The sequence below is a fragment of the Myodes glareolus genome, chromosome 9 (assembly GCF_982192425.1).
Source record: "Myodes glareolus chromosome 9, mMyoGla1.1, whole genome shotgun sequence".
Lineage (NCBI taxonomy): Eukaryota > Metazoa > Chordata > Mammalia > Rodentia > Cricetidae > Myodes > Myodes glareolus.
Window position 1 is genome coordinate 55685143 of NC_142034.1, and position 13148 is coordinate 55698290.

The following is a 13148-nucleotide window of genomic DNA, read 5'->3' on the forward strand; positions in this document are numbered from 1 at the left end:
CACTTTAGAGTGCTTTTATTGATGCTGTCATTTTCTTCTCTACTGAGACGGATCCGCCTTAGTAAGGGTGAACTGTGACCTGAGAGCTGGAAAGGAAGGTACAGGCTCAGCAGGAAGCAGCACAGTGTCCCTTACTTACTTCCTGTTTCTTCCTCAGCCGCAGGACTCGGTACAAAAATTGTACCCATCAGCTCCAACCCCTTTTTAATGGTGCTGGGTCAAGCCCAAGGCCTTCCATGTACTAAGTAAGTGCTCTACCACTGAACCACCCAGCTATACCTGCAGCCCTTTGGCATGGGTTTGCAGGACTCCCTAGCGAGCCTAAATTGGCTTGAGAAGTAGGAGAGGAACATCAGCACAAAAATGATGTTCTGGAAGAAGCTGGCTTGTGTGTGCATGTGTTCATTTCATCCCAGCCTTGTCCAACAATCCATCAGCCTTGGGATGGGTCCTTCTTCATCACAATCCAGGATCTCTCAACTCTCAGGCATTCCTGCCCAGGCATTCCTGGCTCCTGGTCCAAGCAGAGCTGCCCAGTGAGGCTATCAGTCTGAGTGTTATGGGTGGATAGGTAGTGTTTCTTTCTTCTTGGGTCTGCTGCCCTGGATCCAGATCTTCTAATATCCTTCAGGCTCACTGGATGACGCCAGAGAATGTGTTGATGGGCATCAGAAGAGGACTGGATTTGGCTGTATTCTTTTCTGTCTCCTGCCCATGTGGATGGAACCCCGCCATCTTGGATTTCTGGGCCCGTGAACATGGCTCTGGGCAGGGGCCAGCCTCAAATCTGCAGTGGGGAGAGACCAGTTTGGAAGACTACCCTCAGGGACGAGACACACCCGGCACATTGAAAAGGCAGACCGATTGTTGTCCGGTACAGAGGAAGGGTCACAAAGAGGACAGAGGACAAATCAGAGAAGGAGGTCATCGTACACCAATATTCTCTGATAGGGAAGATGCTTGGATCTAGGTCACTGTGTCTTTGTGTCTACCTTCCTGGAGAAAACCTGCAAAAGTCACAAAATGGGGGTACAGGTGCTCCAAAAGGGAAGCCTTTGATGAAGAGTCAGTGCCAGCAGAGGGGCTAGAACAGGAGGGCTTGCAGGCCGTGTGCTCCTAGGAATCCTAGGAACATTTAGCACTTGCCTCAAGTCATAGGGCATGGTCTAAAACCTGCCTGGCTACAGGTACTCTGATAAGTACCCTGGGCCAAAGACAGGCAACTGTGGGAGTTTCGATTCTCCCTGTGGGAACTGGAGTCCTGGGGTAGAAGCCCCCTCACCTGACCACGTCCCTGAAAGTGCGCCGGCTGTCTTTGTCCAGCCACAGGGTCAGCAGCCTCTGGTCTTGGCTCTGGACTTGGATACTGGATGTCCGAAAGGTGTTTGTTGCTGTCTACATCAGAGAAATAGTTTATGTAAATGTTACCTTCGCTCAGCAGCCGGTCCTGCCAACACTTCCTACCTTGGGATCTGGTGTGTTTCCTCCCTCCATCCCAAGGGGTCCCTGCTCTTTTCCTGCTGGTGACTGAGCAGTGGCTACATAAACTGCCCCCATGTTCCCTCACACTCAGATGCTGCTTCGGTTCTGCAGTTCTTTCCTTGACCTGTTAAGATTCATTATGAATATAAAATAGAATGCCGTGGGCGGTACCTGGCGGGTTATCAAGCTAGAGTTTCTGCGTGTATCTTGAGCATCTCCTAGGGCAACCATATTGCTAAGTGGCCCTGGTTCTCAGCATTAAATTATATGTATAATTCTTTACCTGGGGCAACATAACCAGGGTGTCTAGGAAATTGTCAAATAAAACTCTAAGCCAGTGGGAAGCAGCCCTAGGCATCCTTCTGACTCTAGACAAAGGGGACTTCCAGAGAGGCCCTTCCCATGGAAGAGAGAACTCTGAACTTGGAGTGCCAGGAGGGCCTTGCCGAGTCCCCCACACATAGACAGGAGCTTTTGGCAGTACACAGACAGCCCTAGGTGTCAGGAAGCCTCAGAATCTGTTTCTCACAAGTGTTTTCAACCCTCGATGCTTATAATAATCACACAAGGGGCAGAAGGGTGTAAAGGCCAGGTGTTGGGGAGAACTGGGGCAAAACAGTGACCTCTGGATATGACAGGACCATTGTGCTCACAGCAGCTGTGGCTGCCTGCAGAAGACCTGCACAAGAACAAGTCAGTCCGTGTGCCAGCATGGAAGCGGAAGGGGCCCGGGTCAGTCCGTGTGCCAGCATGGAAGCGGAAGGGGCCCGGGTCAGTCTGTGTGCCAGCATGAAAGTGGAAGGGGTCCAGGAGTCCTGTGCTCCTTAATTTTTTTTTTCAACTTAACACAAACTAGAGTCCTGGAACATGTGCTCAACTATGTTCATAGCAGCATTGTTTGTCATAGCCAAAACATGGAAACTACCTAAATGCCCCTCGACCAAAGAATGGATAAGGAAAATGTGGTACATTTATACAATGGAGTACTACTACACAGCAGAAAAAACAAAAAAAAGACATCTTGAAATTTGTAGGCAAATGGGTGGAGCTAGAAAACATCACTTTGAATGAGGTAACCCAGACCCAGAAAGATAATTCACATGTACTCACTCATAGGTGGTTTTTAAACAAGAAAAAAAAAAGCCTATAGTTCACAATCCCAGAGAACTTAGACAACAGCGAGGACACTAAGAGAGACATACATGGATCTAATCTACATGGGAAGTAGAAAAAGACAAGACCTCCTGAGTAAATTGGAAGCATGGGGACCTTGGGAGAAGGTTGAAGGGGAGGGGAGAGGAAGGGAGGGGAGCAGAGCTCAATAAAAATCATTAAAAAAATCCACAAAAACCCAAACAAACAAACAAACAAACAAAAAACTAGAGTCCTGGGAAGAGGAGAATTAGTTAGAGAAGTGTTTCCATCAATTGGCCGATAGGCAACTCTACGGAGTATTAAAAAAAAAAAAAGATTGATATGGGAGGGCCCAGTCCTGGGCTGTAGAAGACAGCAGGCTGGGCAAAGCCAGTTAAACAGCGTTCCTCCATGGTCTCCACTTCAGTTCCTCCCCTCAGGTTCTTGCTTAAATTCCTTCCTTGGCTTCCCACCATGATGGATTCTAACCTATAAGTTGAAAGAAACCCTTTCCTCCCCAGGTTGTTTTTGGCCAGTGTTTTATCACAGCAATAGAAATGCAAACAGTCCCCATCCCCCATGGAGGAGGAGCTGCAGACAGGCGATGGTTTCTGGGGTGGTGGAGAGTCAGTGTTAAGGAAGAGAGTGGCCCCAGGTAGGTCCACGGCTCCCACACCCTGGAGAATATGAGCAGCACAGAGGGATTTCATGAGTTATTGTGTGAAGAGGGCAGGCCTGGAAGAGTGGCACACGCCTTTAATCCCAGCACGTGGGAGGCAGAGGCAGGTGGATCTCTGAGTTCCCAGCCAGTCAAAGCTAAACAGTGAATGCTTAGAACAGCGTGTGGGACACAGCACTGTATTAGTGTTGGATCCTCATTACTAGTGCTGTTGTTACTGTTGGTTGTAATTTCCCCAGAAGAACGTAAGCATAAACAGTGGTCTTGGTGATGAAGGCGCTGTGTTAAGAGGAAGAAGGAAGGGGCTAGAGATTTAGCTCAGTGGTAGAGGGCTAGGCCCTGGGTTCAGTCCTCAGCTCCAGGAAAAAAAAAAAAAAAAAACAGAGGAAGAAGGAAAACTCCTGCATATCTTTTTCTCTGTTTGTCCCTTAACCCAAACTCCTTCTCCCTACTCCCTTTCCCCTTATGTGAATCTGAACAACTGATCTGCGAGTGGAGAAGAAAGATGCCCACAAACATCCATAGATGGGAGGGGAGCAGATCAACAACATGACAGAGCCTGACAAAGGGAAGAGGAGATGCCTGGTTGCGCAGTAGAATCTGAAGCAGTCCGTGTCCCCTAGAACTCTTATCTGTGATGGAGGGGTGTGTGGGCAGGTGAGCAGCCCATGGAGCCCACTGGGCTGTAACTAGACAGTTCACCAGATGGGTGTCTGCACTGGGGAGCCTCTGGTCACCTTCCAGAAACACCCAGAGGAGCTGCAGAGGGATGAGATCCTGCATAAAGAGGGGCCTAGGGGCAGCCAGGATTAACCAGTTTATAGGCTGTGCTCAAACTGACTGTACCTGGTAAGGGAATAGGGGTCACCTAAGTAAAGAGACTGAGGTCCAATGAACTGGATGTGACCTGCTGAGTATAGGATCCTGACTCAGTGTTCTTGCCCCTGGGACCTTCAGGGTTCTTCAGGTATCTGGCAGGACCCAGACTCACACTCCAGATGACCAGAGGCCATCTACTAGCCTCCTCCCATACATCTGTCTGCTGCATTTGCCTCTGGGGTCTACATGCCAAGGCACACCCCATTTCCGGGGCTGTGGACTATGAAGATAACATGCATCTATAATGCAACTCTGGAGGCCAGTGGCAAGGGCCAGGTGCAGGTTTTGCAAAGGATGCCACTCCGACAGATGAAGGAACGGGCAAAACGCTCCTCTTCCCCGCTGGCATTGCGACCAGTCAAGCACTCGACCCGTCAAAGGCAAGTCCACTGAACCAGCCACAGGGCTCTTGCTGGTCCCAGCTGGGGGCACCTTCCCTCCAGCTCACCAAGAGCTTCCCCTCTGTGGCTTGGTATTTACCATCTGATGAAACCTGTCGGGGTTCCAGGAGAGGAAACACAGCTATTGGAATTTCACATAGCAAGTCAGCAAGAAATAAAAAAGGGAACATGCTGGGTTGGTTAGCTTAGATATCCAAAAGCCCCTAGCCAGGTTATTTAATGAGGTCAGATGAGCAGAGGTTAGTGGAAGGAACTGACTCCAAAAGAGAAGTTGCAGTTCAGGGTAACCAGGCCCACCTTACAGCTTCAAGCTTAAAGACCCTGTCCCATGCTAAGGCAGATTCGAGCCATCAGAGCAATTTAGAGCCAACAGAGTTCTCCTGCTGTGGACAGCTCACCTCGGAGACTTCAGTGTAGGGGTGAGATGTTGGAAGCGCTGGATGACTAGTGAGCATCCTTGAGGTCTGCTATGTGCCAGATACCCTGAGTGCTGAAAGCCCCAAATAAGGATTCGATTCCAGAGCCCCCACCCCTCTGCCCTGCCATTTACAGGGCTGCAGTGTTCCCAGAGTCTGGGAGAGAGCAAAGGTGGGGTACCCAGTTCACCAGGGAGTGGGGGTAGGGAAGATCTGGGGAAGGGAAGAGCATCAGGACGGGCTTCCCAGGTAGACAGCCCCCCACATCTCTCACAGGGTGTATGGCAGAAAGAATGTGGGAACAAGGATAACACAGCACCAAAGGTGCAACTTGTAGAACTCCCAGGCAGGGACTTGAAATTTAAAGGTTAAAAAAGTTAAAGAAAAGATTTAGGAAAACATTTCAAAACCATGAGACAAACAAAAGAATGGTGTTCTCATATAAAACAAGGCTACCATGGTGTCATTATGAGTGAGAACATAAACAGGACAAAAAGAAAGAAAGATTATCTATAAATATGAGAAAAATCAGCTTCACTAATTTAGAGAGTCAGACATCCAGCTTAAAACAATGCAGATTTTGATGATCAGATTCACAAAGATGAAACAAGTCAACTAGTGTATTGACCGCCTTCTAAAATTGATGACCACACATGGGGTGTGATACAGTGGGGTGGGGTCTGGAGACCAGTGTGGTAAAATGTCCAGATGGACGGATGCCAGCTCACCAGGGAAGGTTTCAAAGGCATAATCATGAGTGTTACCATTTGTTTACCCCTACGTGTGTTCCCCCCGGTATGCTTATAATAGTGAAAGAAGATCTTTCCATCTTACAAAAAAAAATTTTAAAAATCATATAGGTATATGCAACTATCATGAAGAAATATTTAACGACATAAACAAGATCCTATCAGGACAGATGCACAAAACTTTCATACATATGAAAAACATATGTTTTATATATATTATTTTATTTTTAAAACGGCCTCACAATGTAAACTGGAAGTTGACCTGGAACTCACTCTGTAGACCAGGCTGGTCTTGAACTCACAGAGACCCAGCTGCCTCTGCCTGCCGAGTGCTGCTTAAAGCAGGCACCACCACTCCCAGCTGACTTCCACATAGTTTTGAGCAAGAAATTACTATAGATCACTATCTATTGACTCTATCAATTATATAAAAGTATAATTAATGAAAAAACACCCAAAGTATTTATACTAAAAAAGTGTTCCTAGCTATCCTAACCATGCACTGACCTTTTGACCCAAAATAAACAATGAAACGTTTCATCTGGAGATGAAAACATTACTTTGAAATAGAGAAATGGAAGGATTGAAAAGGGCCCATTGGCTTTGCAACATGGAGGTGATTGGTGATTTGCTGCAGTGGGGGAAGCTCAAGGCAATAGCTTGTGAGCAAAGCGGCCATGGATCAGACCTCAAACTCCCAGAAGTATCTTTTTAAAAGCTTGACTGAGGCAGGAGAAAGGAACTGGTAGCCAGGGAGAAAACATGGCCAAGGTAGAGTTTCTTGTCTGTTTCTAGGATGGAGAGGAGGCCTGAGTCTGTCTGCCCAGGAAGGAGCAGGAAAGAGGGAGAGGTCACAGGCAGAGAAAGAGAAAAGAGACTCCAAAGACCACCAGGAAAGAGACTGACTGACATCAAGGCTCCAGGTGAGCAGGAGTTTGTTGGGGTCTGGTCAGTGTGGGTGCAGGATTCATTTCAGAAGCTATCTGCACACAGCCTGTCTGGTGGATGGTGCCCAGGAGTCCATGTCGGCGAGAACACTGTTCAGGTGGGACCGTGGGGCTCTGACGTCAACTTAAGTGTAAGTGAATTGAGAGAAACTGTCAGAGGGGGGACATGGGGAGTCTCATACCTTGATCACTAAATATCAGTTCAGTCAAGGCAAAGCCGAGGAGCAAGAGTGTGTGTGTGTGTGTGTGTGTGTGTGTGTGTGTGTGTGTGTGTGTGTGTTCACATGAGGGTGAGAGAGCTGCATGGGTGTCGTCTGTCCTGGAGGAGTCTGGTTGCAGGGCTGTGACTGGAATGACACAGGTGGGCAACTGTGGTTGTCAAGGATGTCTTAGTCCTCAAATGGGCTGCAGATGGAAGACTCGGTGCCCTTCTTATACCTGCAGAGCCTCCCCATTTCCCACATTGATTGGAAAGTCCCACAGCAGGAGTGAAGGGTCACCAATCAGCTCCCTTTCTTTGAATCCCTTCCCGACCCTCATCCCCCACTCCCGCTGGCTCCTTCAGCAACTGCCTGTCTCCCTCTGCTTGTCCCCCTTCCTAATCCACCCGAACTCACAGTGAACGACCTTCCTGCAAGATTGGAGGACTTGACAACCTCCGTCACACTGACATGCAGACACGTGCAGTTTGTAGCAGAAGCAGCATTTGGTGAGGTGCAGTGGGAGAACCCTGAAACCAAATGAAATGGGGGGTCGTGAGTGGGAAGCTAGAGACTCAGGGTCCTAAGAAGTCACCGTAATTATGTTGGTCCTAACCACACTTTTGTTCTTTCTTCCTCTCCCATCTCCTTCCCTGGAGAATCAACTAATTTTCTGAACCCCTGGTGATCACCACTCCATGTCCCAGGGCTCCATATTGAGAAAATGATCTTACTGTGTAGCCCTGGGGCTGGCCTGAAACTCAGATCTGCCTGCCTCTGCTTCCTGAGTGCTGGGATTAAAGGCATGCACTACCACACTGGGCTTTCCTATTTTTGTATTTTTTTTAAAAATTCATTCAGTAGTGTTGGGAATTGAAACCGGGTCTCAAATGTACCAGACAAACATTTTATCAGCAAATCACATCCCTAGTCCCCACCCCACCCCACTTCTTAACAGTGTATCAAAAAGTCAGGGTGTGTGACCACTGTCAGGCTGAAGCTCTCTCAGCCAGCTAAAGATGGTGCTTACAGCAGTGTGCTTCCTGGGTGACTCTGGTCTCACCTCTGTGATGGCTCAGGGTTAGGATACAAGCGAGAGTCTTATGAAGGAAAGAGAAGGGATACAATACTTGGCCTCCCCCTTCTCTCCTCTTCCTCCTCTTCCCTCTTCCACCTCTTCTTTTTTGGCGGGGTCTCCTCTAGTCCTATCTGGTCTCAAATTTACTTTGTAACCAAAGATGACCTTGATCTGAACCCCGTGCCCCCATCCTCAGCTTGCTCAGATTAGAAGTATGTCCCACCAGGTTCACCATGGGCAAAGCTAATGTTAGTGGTTTACCGTGTGCACACAAACTAGTGTCTAGTACCTGTATTTTCTATTTAAAGATATGAAAGTCACACAGATAGCAAGAGGCAAAAAGGGTAAGGATTCTGCCTCCCCAGCTCTGCCCCTGCTCTGCTGGTCCACTGCTTCACAGCCTCCTCCAGACCCTGAGCCACTGGCAGGACGCTGACATGCTACAAGGAAAGACTGTCTTCTAGAATACAAAAGCGTGTCACAGGTCACCTAAGAGTTCAGTTCACCTGGACTTATCAGAAGGTACTGTCATTTCCAGAGCTTATTCTTTCTGTGCCAGATGCCTCTGTAAGAGCGCTGATACAGGAGGTTGGGCAAGAGGATGCCACGTGTGAGACAAGCCTGGCCTACATTGCGAGATGCCGTCTCAATTTGAGACAAATTTGTGTGTATAAACATGACTTCATTTATTCAACAAATTGTTTATTGAATGCTTGTTTGTTTGTAATGGGGACTCATGATGTAGCCCAGGCTTTGAATTTATGATTTCTTTGCTTCAGCCTCCCGAGTGCTGGGATTACAGGCCTGGGCACTGCACTATTGTCCTGAGCAGCTGCTGGGTGCCAGGTACCTTCGAGGTACTGTGGGAGACTGGCGAACAGATACACTTCTGCCTACGTGAGCTTTCTTGAATTCTCAGAAATGATCTCCCCCAAGTTTGTGTGGGTCATGGCTCTGAAGCCTAAACTGTGGAATTTCGCAGAGGCACTATGGGGCAGGGGAGAGGAGCACTGAGTGAGGGTGGCTGCCTCTGAACCCTTGCAGGGGTGACCCTGAGGAAGTTTTTTTTTTCTTTGCTTCAGTTTCCTGTCAGGAAGGAGTTAGGAATACTGATAATATTGATCTCAGAGAATTCATATGCTCAAAATGAGCTTCTGCACCTAACAGAAGGCTGCTAGGCTCCTGGGAACTAGGTTTGGTGCTGGTCATCCATGTCGCCACCTCTCCTTCCTTCCAGGGGAGCAGGGAGCTCTTGTGAATGCTCATACTGAGGATGTGTAAGTCTATGTGAGCTGATTTCTTTACTGTGGCTCCATTTCATCTACTCATTTATCTCTATTTTGGAACAATATGTAAAGGCCAACATTTCCCAGCAGAAAGCCGCAGGCCACATCCCAAGGCTGGGATAGTCTGGGTTGTTTGGCCATGGACCACCTGAGGGCAGGGGTCTGGCTTTACTCAAGGCTTGGCTCTTCCCAACCAGAGCTCTTTGATGGCAGGGAACTTGTGAGATCTCCACCCCACCCCCGCTTCCCCATCTCCTATCAGCCAACCCTTTTCCCTCCTCTCTCCCTGATTTTCTCCTCATCCCTCCATCTCTTCACTCTGCATTCCCAGATCCTCACCTTCAGTGTCACCGGCTGGAATGGCCTTCAGGACCAGGCCTGTGGCCCTCAGAGAAACAGTGACCTCCCGGGGCCTGTGGCTGAGCAGGGCCTGGGGATGGGAATTGAAGAGCTAAAGAGGGGGTCCTGAGAATGTGCCCTTCCTGCATCTTCCACTCTCACTTCTCCGTGCCCTGAGAGTCTCCCTGGGGTGCTGATACCAAAATGTGGGAAGAAGCTTAGACATCCCTAGTCCCCAGTGAGCCAATCAGACTTTTAGATGGGTACCTCATAAGAAAGAAGTGGTTTGAACAAGAAACCAGCTTTCTTTCCTTTTTTTTTTTTTTAAAAAAAACTAGGTCTCACTGTGTAGCTCTAGCTGGCCTCAAGCTCACAGAAACCAACTTGCCTCTGTTTCTAGGCTTTACGACATACACCGCCATGCCCATTCAACCCTCTAATTTCTTAGAGCACATTGCCTTCTTGTCTGCGTGTAAGGTCAATTTCACCCTTACTCCATCCTTGCAGAATGTTCTGGAGTCTAAAAGAGTCCGAGGATATCATCAAGGAAGGATGTGTTTGGCTCTGCTGCTGGCTGGCTTTCATTAGCCATGCCACCTGGGTCTCTGCTGACTGTGCCAATGACACTGACCTTTTGGTAGCACACAGACAGTTCAGCTCCTGTGCCTTCAGCTGTCCCTTTCCTTCGGGGTGAAGATCCCTCTGAGGGGAGATAAGAGGGTGTATAAGGTGAGATTCCCTCCCCCATGTCGCTGAGGCATAGCTGCTGAATAGACCTGGCAGCTGTCTCTGGGTGGAGAGGTGGCATCTTGGGGAGACTGCCTTTCAGTCTGGGGGTGCTCCAAGGTAGAGAGGTAAGTGTGGCCCTAGCATTCAGCAGAGGCTCATGATATAGCAGGGCGACCATAAGGGTGACATCTGGTGAGAGGCAAGAGAGTGAGTGTAGGGGAAGCTGAGCCAGGGTGAGCTCTGGGGAAAGGGAACAGAAGCTCACCTTTGGGGGACTTGGAGTCTTGGATCTTCACCTTCAGCTCCGTGAGGAAAATGTCCTCTGTAGGGTCATGACTCAGGTTGGTGAAGATCTAGAGACAAGAAGAAGCAGGGAGGGAGGGAAAGAGGGAATGAGGGGGAGGAGGGGAGAAGGGGGCTTAGAGAAAGCCTGAGGTGTCCCATCCAACTGCCTGCCAATGCTAGGTTCTAAGCTACACAGAGAGATGGCCACATCAGTCCTGACCTCTTCAGCTATGTAAGCTAAGAGATGTCCCCAGTCCTAAACTGTTTTGAAAAGTTCTTGTTGCTTGCATCTGAGTCTCTTCCCAAAGTAAAAGAATGGAGAGGAAGAATAAGGAGGTTCTGATTCTGATCAAACCTGTTTACCACAAATGGTAAAAGATACACAATCCCGGCTACAGAGGAAGAGCAAGGTCAAGTGAGCAACTGTGCAATATGGTGACTATAGTTCATAATTGCGTGTGTTCTTAATAAAAGCTACAGGAAGGTTGTGAGCATTTGTGCCATGAAATGTAAGGGCAAACTTGCCCAATTAATACAGTTTCATAGTGTGTGCATGTCATGAAAAGGCATATCATAGCCACAAAATGCATATATGTATATATACACACACACACAAACACACACACATATATAAAACTTGTATTTGTCACTTTGTTCTTTTTTTAAAGATTTATTTTAATCTGGACATGGTGGGACACACATTTGATCCCAGCACTGAGGAGGCAGAGGCAAGTGGATCTCTCTGTGAGTTCAAGGTCAGCCTGGTCTATAGGGGAGGTTCCAGGACAGCCAAGACTACATTAAAAGACTCTACCTCAAAAAAAAAAAATGAAAATAAACAAATAGAATAGAATAAAAATAAGAAAACAAGAGATTTGTTTTTATGTGTATGAGTGTTTTGTTTGAATATATGTCAGTATTAAGTACATTCAGGGACTGGAGTTACGGACAGTCATGAACCACCAGGTGGGCGCCGGGATGGACCCCAGGTCCTCTAAAGGAGCAAGTGCTGCTAACCAGTAAGCCATCTCGCCAGCCTCTCATGCTCACATGGAACGGGAAGTAAGTGATGTGACGCCTTGCGGACGTGTATCACACATCTTGATGTTTCACGCCTTAGCCTACCAAGAGTTGGGATAACAGACTACGTTCGTCATGATGATGAATCTCCCGATAATCCAAATGCTTTATCTCTTATGTGAATTACTACCCATCTTTTCCCTGTGACATTGACTGGTACACGTTAGGTTATGAGCCTGAAACATATTTGAACAACCTGGTGAAAACAGAACCTTTGGTTATGGCGCAAAGCAGAACAAGGAAGCAGCAGTAGGATTCTGCAAGTCTAAAGGAGTAGCTGAGTCCAATTGGGTGGACAGCAGTGGGATTCTCTCCATCCCTGGCCAAGGACTCAGGAGCCCTACCCCGCAGCTTCGCTGTCTGCTGGACCCCAGCACTCAGTCCATCACATGCTTCTGCTTTAAGGTCTTGGGCAGAACAAACCCAGTTTGTAGGTGTGTGCCAGCCATGTTCTGTGTCCTGCAGTAAGAACCACTAAGAAATCTACCGTGGAAAACTAATTAACCTTAGGACAGAAAAGGAAGAAACCACGGCCTCCACAAATGGCTCCTACCTACCGGCATCAACTGATAAGACGTGGGTCATTTGGGAAACTGAGGGAAGGATTTGAAAGCTAAATTCTCTTCCATTGTTTAATGCTATCAAAGGCATGGAGCTTGAAAACACAGTAGAAGAGGAAATTGAGACTTGGAGAAAGCCTGGTCCTGAAGTTCAATGTTATGCACATCCTGAATGGGAACATGGACCAACAATTCACGGGTTCGGAACGTGGTTGTTCGGGTTTTAGGTGACCAAGGATAGATGACAGAGACAGAAGTGCTTGTCTGAGAAGGAAGGGCCAGGAGAAGGGCATCAGTCTGGTCTGGTCAAGGGCCTAGATAGAGAGGTTCATACGGAACTGGAGGAGATCCATGTGCACCAGGAGAGGCCCCGGAAGAACAGGAGTGGGTGTGGTGCGTTCTGAGCATGGACAGGACATTCGTGGGACCTAACGGTAGGAAAGTCACTCACTGAAGGGAAGGGCTTGAGGAAAGTGATGAACAGGAAGGGTCCTCTAGTGTTTTAGAGGAAGAGGAAACTGGCTGGGCATCTCCATGGGCCAGGATGAAAGGGTGCCAGATGGTCTTGGGTTCTTTTTTCCAGGTGGGCCTCGAAAGGGTGTGTGGTACGACTGGGCTTGTGTTTTGCTAGGAAGAGAAAAGGGAAACAAGGGAAGCAAACAAGGCAACAGAGTCGTTCAGACGTAGAACTGACGAGCAGGAAAGGAAAAGAAGTAACAGGTATCAAGGGGAGGCTGGATCTGAGAAGATACAGGGATCTGAAGGTCTCCAAGCGCCGGAAGAGAGGACGGTGGGAGAGCAATTGAGAGGGCCTTGGGAATGTGTAACCAGAGGACAGAAGACAGTTTAGAGCAGACTACCCCCGACTCTCAACCTTCTGCTTGAATTTGAGGGCTTCCAAGTT

General features: G+C 48.2%; 1 protein-coding gene across 1 annotated transcript in view; it reads right to left on the bottom strand.

The window, feature by feature from the left end:
* Positions 1-13148, bottom strand: part of Pik3r6 (phosphoinositide-3-kinase regulatory subunit 6) — a 51784-nt gene continuing 38636 nt past the window's right edge. The window contains 6 exon segments of the mRNA XM_087910492.1: positions 1-787; positions 1283-1395; positions 7305-7417; positions 9591-9681; positions 10222-10292; positions 10585-10672. Of these exon segments, the coding sequence (XP_087766618.1) occupies positions 634-787; positions 1283-1395; positions 7305-7417; positions 9591-9681; positions 10222-10292; positions 10585-10672 (630 nt within the window). The 3' untranslated portion in view covers positions 1-633.